The sequence below is a fragment of the Stomoxys calcitrans genome, chromosome 1, assembly GCF_963082655.1.
Source record: "Stomoxys calcitrans chromosome 1, idStoCalc2.1, whole genome shotgun sequence".
Taxonomy (NCBI): Eukaryota; Metazoa; Arthropoda; class Insecta; order Diptera; family Muscidae; genus Stomoxys; species Stomoxys calcitrans.
In genome coordinates, this window is record NC_081552.1 from 101,107,730 (window position 1) to 101,116,095 (window position 8,366).

The 8,366-nt window shown below is 37.9% G+C and overlaps 1 protein-coding gene across 2 annotated transcripts; it reads left to right on the forward strand.

Moving 5' to 3' along the window:
• Positions 1-3,941: 3,941 nt before the first annotated feature.
• LOC106089901 (small integral membrane protein 8) lies at positions 3,942-5,797 on the forward strand. 2 transcript variants are annotated; one of them, XM_013255895.2, is made up of 3 exons: positions 3,942-4,785; positions 4,932-5,093; positions 5,156-5,797. In XM_013255895.2, exons 1-3 carry the CDS (start codon positions 4,756-4,758, stop codon positions 5,309-5,311), a joined length of 348 nt encoding a protein of 115 aa, XP_013111349.1. In that variant the 5' UTR covers positions 3,942-4,755; the 3' UTR covers positions 5,312-5,797. The 2 variants fall into 2 exon arrangements, with proteins under 2 accessions (XP_013111349.1, XP_013111350.1); XM_013255896.2 differs by having other exon boundaries at positions 3,943-4,785; positions 4,944-5,093.
• The last annotated feature ends 2,569 nt before the right edge of the window (positions 5,798-8,366 follow it).

Here is an 8,366-nt window from a genome sequence, read left to right on the forward strand (position 1 = left end):
TCTCTTTGTCATCTTCTTTCTCGCATATTCTCTGCTCACGTGTTGTGTGTGTTGACAAAACGTCGATCAGCTTGATTGCAAGATGGCGGATTGCGCCATATTATTTGTGGTTGTTGTACAAATGAGACCACCATTAATTGTTTCGCCATGGAGTTCTATGGGTAAATATTTAATCGCAATATCGCAATAATTTAATAGGCATTTTCGTTAAAAGCCCAGTACTAACTTCATTTGCTCGAAAGCTGTCTATCAATTGGTTGCGAAATATGTCGCATTCTAGTAGACGACCAAACACCAATAAAAGTCATGCAACAAAAGCATATACGTTTAAACAGAGTTGGTTGTGACCCAGTTCGGGAGCAATTGAATCGAAATTTGTGGTGGCGCCGCAACATGTCGCTGGTATTTTGCTCAAAGAACTCAGTACCATTTCTACGTAGTGTGTTCGCATTTTTTTAGTCACCATTATTTTATAGTGCTTTTTGACAGTTGTTCGGGCGAAAAATCGAAGTCAGTACTTAGCTTAAGCTAGCGAATCCGCCATACTGAAAAAAACTCCAAACATAAAAACCATATGTCATCAAGCTGATCAACGTTCGCCAACACACTCACAAGGCGGATTAATTAAAGTGGTCTCACGCAAAATGCTAAAAACAACCGGACGGTATTAAAATCTCAGTTCTGTGTTTAAATTCACAGCAAACCACTCCATTTTTTCACGTTCTCTTAGTATGTATTTCTTATTCTCTCATTTTATCTGTACACATACACACACGAACGCAAATTTCTTTGGTTGTGTTGAGAAAAATGCCATTTTTGGAATGACGTCTTGATGGCGGATTGCAACATATGATTTGTGGTTGTTGTACAAATGACACCACCTTTAAGCTCCTATTACGCGATCAGACATGATATAGGTACAACTCTGAAAGTTGTGTACATCGTGTGATACGTAAAAAATTTAATATGACAAATGGATTTTAGAATAAATATGCAACTTTTTCGCTTGAAACAAGCTTCTATTTCTACTTTATAGACATGTGTAGACACATGTCTATAATGTACAATACATATGAGAATACATGCCAGGTAATTGTTTCGCCATGATACACACATGCATTTTGCGTGGAGTTACATACGATACACACTCATTAAAAATGCAACTCTGCAAGCAGATCCCACAAAAGCTACGCGCAAAAGTAAAAGATTTTTCAACTTTGACGATTGAACTCGACCGTCATTCTGTGTTGCCATGCGACTAGTCTTCAAGGCGTCAAAGTTCAAAATTGTTTCACTTTTGCCTTCCACCTTAAGGCTGGAGTTACATACCACTTGACGCGTAAGCATTCAGTTGCGCCCTCATGCGTTCTTTGGGTTGAGTTGCATACCATGCTTTTTTTGCTGCACACGAATTTCCAACAATTAGCTTATTCATGTCATTTTCAAAATAAATTTCAATGGAAATAGACAATGATGTGGTAAAGTGTGATTATATTGTAATAAAAGAATTTCTCTAATTTACGGACTGCAGAACAATATTGAACAGTAAGCATATCGAAATCATATCTTTTGCGCCCTGAAATGCGTTCAAAGTTGAGAGTTGGTTAACTTTTTCTGTCAGGTGCTTGCGTTCATTTGTTTTGAAACTTATACAATAAGGATGGTATTACGTTTTTTGGGGGGAAAACTTCCCTAAATCGTTCTTTTGGTAGTTTGACAAGGTTACCACATTTGATTTTTTTTGGGTTTCTTTGGCCAACATTTTTCCATTTACATTAATATATATTCATTTACAGGTAGTGGCAGTTGCCCAACAACAAAATATTGAGTGCACTATCTGTCAAAATCAGTGATTAGTGCAACTCTGATTTTGTGTATGTTACTAGTTCGAGCCATTTTTCGTTGTTTGTGTGGTTATGGTTATCAACTATAATACACACTCAACCAAAACTCGTTGACAGATAGTGCTCTTCAAGAGAAAAAATTGTACTCAGCTGTTTACGGTACACTACCTGGTAATTATGTCATGATATACATATAAAAATTCATATGGTACCAACCAATTTATCAGCTGCTTTCGTACATGTTAACATACAAATGTTAGTGTGTGGACAGCACTCAAGTTTATATATGTTTTTCAATTTCAATCAAACACCACCCTTCGAAATTAATAAATAATGAAACAAAACTATTTAAAAAGAAACAACTCAATCAATCTGTACATAAATTTTCTGTAATAAAGAACGTAGCCTTTATATTTAAAAAATACTTTCTTATTTATGCGTTCACAAATATTTTTTTCCACCCAGAGTAAATACGTGTGAGCAACATCACTAACATTAACAAACACTCAGTTACAATTAGAAGCTTGGCGATCGGGTTAATCTTGCGTAAGAAATTATTTGTTGCACAGCGACTGTTGTTGTCCTTTCAATTGGCGTCCCGAAATGTTAAATTTCCCAAGATGAAAAAACAAGTTTCATGAAACGAACACATTTCGGCAAATTTTTCCATTTGTTTTTTATATGGAGTTTCAACGCGAAAACCGAAGTGATATAAAAACCGTCCTTGTTCGGATTGAGCTCTAGTCAAAATAGTCCTATTTAAGCCCTTTGTTAGCGGAACTCAAATTATCCTGCATCTGATAGTTATGCATCTGACACATTTGATGTGTGGTCCCAGGTTATAATCGAGACATACGTCGATGAAGTTGAAATCAGTCCCAGTCCAATTGAAGTTGAGCTAGCACTACCCTGGTCTACCATGGAAGATTAAAGACATTCACTTGGTAGCTATTTCACCGCTACAATAACCGAGAGAAAACTATTCAAACCTGCCAACTTTGTGGTTTTGTGGGTAAAGCCTCTGAAGCTGTTAGGAATTTAAAAATTTTTTCTTGCTTGACACTCAAAAATCAATAAACTTCGTTCTTATTGCTCTGATTGGTCCAGGCGTATTTAATAAGGTGGCCGCATCGACGAATTGCTACAGCAAAGCATCTTTTTTGGGGACTTGATATGTCAAAATTTGTAAGCAAAGCGAATAAAATTCTATTCGCCGTGACATTTCAAATTTTTGGCAAATTTGTTTCGACCAGAGCAAGATGTTTATTTATTTTTGAGTGTCAAGCAAGAAAAAACAAACTTAAAAATGATCAAAACTCCCATTAGCTTTAAAAGCACAAAACCATCAAGAAGGCATCGTTCACAAGGTTATTATCATAACTTAATTACCAGATAGTGTACCGTAAACAGCTGAGTAAAATTTTTACTCGCGAAGTCCACTATCTGCCAACGAGTTTTTGCTGTGTGTGTGAACCATACATACAAACATCGAAAATGGCGCGAAATACACAAAATCAGAGTTGCACTTATCACTGATTTTGACAGATAGTGGACTCAATATTTTGTTGTTGGGTAACTGCCTCTACCTGCAAATGAATATATCTTGCTTACAAGTGAAGCTGATGTTGAATACTGCAGAGCATAACATAATTACTAGGAAGTGTACCGTAAACAGGTGAGTACAATTTTTTCTGGCGAAGGCCACTATCTGTTAACGAGTTTTGACTGTGTGTGTGTTACAGTTGAAAAGTATAACGCACAAACAACGAAAAATTACGCAAACTAGTAACATTCTCAAAATCAGAGTTGCACGTACCACCGATTTTGACAGACATTTCAGTCAATATTTTGTTGTTGGGCAACTACCGCTACCTGTAAATGGATATACCTTGCTGCAGAGTAATTAGCATACTCCTAGCAAAGGGCTCAAAAAGGAAGATTTTGACTTTTTGAAGCTCTTGGATATGCGTGGGATTTTCAGGTCATTTGAAGAGGACAGTTAAAATATGTTGGCTACGAGGATGACATTGTCATTATAGTGTGTGGCCGTCTTCCGAAAGATAAAGTTTGTGATATTCACCAATATGTGATAATTTGGAGTGTTCATGGGATCTCTCCCAGATGGGATGAAACTACCGCACACATTGTAATGTCAGGACTTTGACGTCGCGCTGGACATATGAGTGATGTGGGGATGAGGATGAGCTATAGACGGTTGAGCACCAATTGTGGCATTGCCCAGAAATTGCGGGGCTAGGTGCAGGATTATGGCTAAACGAACACCTTTTTTAGGTCTAAATTCTTCAGGCACTTAGTCCTTTCGCCTTTCTTGACAACTATAGCCTTAAATGGCAGATTAGAGAAAACTCTCCAGTTCCCCTGGCCGCGGTTTTGTCATGCATGTTGGCTTCTTCTTCCACTGCGCTTTTTCAATCTTTTTTAAAGGGACCTAAGTTCCCTGGGTGAAGCTTATAGCGATTAAGGTTGTTAGACGCGTGCCATCATATTATCTAAGTTTAAGAATCATAACAGCAGTAAACACAAAAATCTAAAATATACTTTTTTACACTTTTTTCTAAAGCAAGCTAAAAGTAACAGCTGATAACTGACAGAAGAAAGAATGCAATTACAGAGTCACAAGCTGTGAAAAAATTTGTCAATGCCGACTATATGAAAAATCCGCATTACTTTTTGGGCAACCCAATATTTAAAAAATATTTATTTTGAAGCTCATATTTTTGTAAGGCGAATTCAAAAATGAGTTGACATATTAAGTTCTATCAGCTGGGTTGATGTGGACACCTGATAAATACGCCTTGGATTGGTCGCAGCAAATTTGCCAAAAATTTTAAAAGTCAAAAATTTTGACATATCAAGTTCCCAAAATAAGTTATGTTGTATCAATTCGTCGATGCGGCCACGTTATAAATACGCCTTGGGGGTGAGTTGAGTTGCAAACATTTGTTCTTATAGGGATGTTTCAACAATTTGTCAAATAAAAACAATGTCAAAAAAGAGCTAGTTATAACATCTCAATGAAAAATAGTGAAATTGAATAATATTGTGGGAACATTTTATAATTTTAAGGGATTATTGCAGCTCTCGTTAATTTGCAAACCGATTGAGATGAGTGGGAAAGAACCAGAAGGAAAGCCAACAACAACATCCCAAGGAGATGGTTCTGGTATTCGACAAATAAGGACTACGAGTGTATTTCGGGTGCTTAATTTTGAATTGTATACGAAACCAGTGAGTAGATTTTTTGTACGTTTAAAGTTTTAAAACCTTAATTGTTTTGTCCATTGTTATAGAATAAAATTATAATGGGTCTGGGTTTAGCAGCAATCACAGGAGTTTTCGGCTACATCACGTACATGAGAATGAAATATGAAAGTTTGGGATACTATGCTGCAGTACAAGAAGACGGCCGAGAAGTCTTCACAAAGAAAAAATCAAAATGGGATTAGGACAAAAAATTTCGAATGAATAGGCGCCAAACCTTTGAAATTATTTTTCCTTTTTGTTAATAAAATAACGATTATTAAATATGTTTAATAAAAGAAGTGCGGAACCTTCTAAATTTATTACATAGAATAACTGAAAAGCATAATTTCAAGAGCTGCTGCGATAACTTTAAAAGTACAGTTCACTTGTGATGACCACTTATAGGAAAACACCTCAGAAAGTAAAAGAATGTTTGAGATACTCTTACTCCGTAAAAACTTTCTCAATAATTTCCGAGATTGACGCTTCAATTGGTGCATTGGAAGACAATATTAAAGCATTTGTTCGTGAAATACCGGCCGAAATATTGGAAAGGGTATGCAAAAATTGGACTAAGCGGGCCATTTGAGGCGCAATCACGGTCAACATTTGCATGAAATAATCTTCAAACATAAATAAATATGAACCGTACTATCGTTTTAAATAAAGATTTTACGCATTTTTCTGAATTTGATGTGTTTTTTTAACTTTCCTGTAGCTTTGAAAAAAATCACCCTTTATAATTGCATCTATTTGTATAAAATTAGATCTATTTGGATACAATCTGATACAAATCTATCTCAAATTTGTCCCAGATATAGGCAGATCCAATCTATCTATTTGTTCTATCTTTGTTTATTTGTGGGTTTGTAAATTTGTTTGTTCCGTATAGACTCAAAAACGGCTGAACCGATTTCTTTGAAATTTTCACAGATTGTGGGGAGTGGAAGGAGCCGAATTTATAATTTATTGATATCGGAAGGGGTCTGATGATTTTTGATTCGAATGTTTATCAAACCGGCAGATGAAATTTTGCATCATCTACTACTAAACCGCCAAGAGGTTTGCCCTCACGGTTCGAAAGAATGCACCCGTTGGGACCGTTTATCAAAATGTGTTACATAGTCTTATTCAAGCTATGTCATTGCGCTTGTTGTAGCTGTGCGTGTTATGTTTCATCCATTTGTATGCTGGTTTCTGTTAAATATCTCATCCTGGAACTCTGCGACTAAGTTGGTGTTCGTCCAGAAGGTATCTGGTCCTTAGTCCAGTAGGTTATAATCGGAACATACATCCTGCTCGTCGGCGTCAATCCTGGCTCTGTAAGAGTTGAAGCGACTGCATCTGCCGGATCGCAATTGAGTCGGAACTACTCTGGTTTGCCGGGGAGGTCAATTTCTTCAGGTGCAATGGGAGGCGGTCGCTCTCCAAGGACTACATTCACACTGTAGCTATTTACCGTGTCTGCATGATATGTCGCTTCTCTCTTATAGCGCTAAACGTCACGCTCTAGATCTACCTTAAGGCTTCTGGGCGATGGATACCTATCCACAAGATGATGATTTAGATGGTCTCTGCAATAACAGCCCAAAAGGTATTGTTTAGGCAGCATGTGGTTATGTCTTCGCACGGGTAGGATCATTGTCTCCTGATGGAGGTGGTCCATATGATAACTGAGGAGACAGCCCGTAACAGTTCGAAGGGCGGCATTCTGACAGATCTGAAAATTATTCCACTGCGTGTCACAGACACCACACTGGCGCTGTATAACTTACCACAGGCCAATTGCTTTGTACGTGGTCAAAAAGGTTTCTTTTTCAGCACCCCAAATGCTGCCGGCAAGTGACTTGAGGACCTACGCACAGCATGAGTGTATGTAGTGAAAAATGTTGCTGAAGATTTGGTGGCAGATATCTTCAAATTTCTTGCAGCGAAATAAGAGGCAAGTTCATTGAGGTAGATGTTTAACCTATCGCAGATGTCATCAATAGGTGGGCCCGATGACACGATCGTACAATCGTCCGCACATAATATGATCTCTATGTCGTCTGGAGGGGCGAAATGAAGGATAGGTAGAGGTCAAACAGTGCCCGAAATATCACCCCGCCTTGGGAAACTCCCTGTTTCTCTCTGCGGTGCTTCGACTTCTTATCCCTTAATTCCCCAAATGGTAGGCGACCACACAGATTCACGACCCAGTGTTTCAGTCCAGGCTAGAGAGACGTATTGGCGAACTCATCAAATAGTTTGGCATGGCTGACCCTGTCGAATGCCATCTAGTGCCACGGTGACCGTTCACATGGCCTGGGCTGATGGCATGAAAAGCAGTTTTTGTGCTATGCAGCCTTCGAAATCTATGCGGATACTCGCCGAAGAGAAATTCTTCAAGGAAGCTCTGGAGGAGTATTCCCTCAAGCGTCTTGGCTTCAGCAGTGGGATCACTCTGCCATATTCCAGACATCGGGAACAAAAGGGTGATTTTTTAGCTATTATCGTTTTGACAACACTGGTTAATGGGTCGATTATGGATGGCAACCTTAGTTCAATTGCGTTGTCAGGCTGTATGTCCAATGGTAGCAAAGTTGTGGGGATAGTAAAAATATGACGTTAGGTATGGTGAATAATTTTTGAATAACCAAAGGGCGAGATCGGACCTCAATGTTCCAGCTTGTGTGGTGCATAAAACTATTCCATGTCGGATATTACCATGTTCATCTTTTAAAGCAATTTCATTACTTGATGTTCGCCCTAGAGCCTATAACTGACTTCATTCATAGCGAAAATACCTATTAAATTATTGCGAAATCCAGCTGGCTCTATTTTTTGCCAGAACACAAACACAAAAGTACTGAAGCAGAGTTGATTCGGCCCATTTCGCGAGCATTAAATTACATTTGCAATTAAAATTGTGTGAAATTTATTATGATGCAGCGACATGTCGCTACTACTTTGCTCATAGAACTCAGTACCATTTTTTTTAAGTGCGTTTTGACTGTTGTTCGTGTGAAAAGTCGAAGTCAGTACTAGGCTTAAGGTTATATTTAGAAATTGCCAGAATAGACTGGATAGACTGTTTCGGTAATACATATTCATAGCATAGATTATTTACTTTCGTTCCACCGAATTGTTTTGCTTTCCCGTAGCCAAATTATTTTCTCACATTTCTGCGTAAATCTTTAGTAACTATTACAGAACCAATAGTACATTATAGAAAATTCTGATCTGATAGTCCTATTTCAATTGTGTCTATTATTTTTC

Bases quoted from the DNA above. Each gene is read 5' to 3' on its own strand.
- LOC106089901 (XM_013255895.2), top strand. From the start codon at position 4,756: ATGCGGCCACGTTATAAATACGCCTTGGGG. The intron at 4,786-4,931 runs GTGAGTTGAGTT...TATAATTTTAAG, and splicing joins GTTATAAATACGCCTTGGGG to GGATTATTGCAGCTCTCGTT. The intron at 5,094-5,155 runs GTGAGTAGATTT...CCATTGTTATAG, and splicing joins TTGAATTGTATACGAAACCA to AATAAAATTATAATGGGTCT.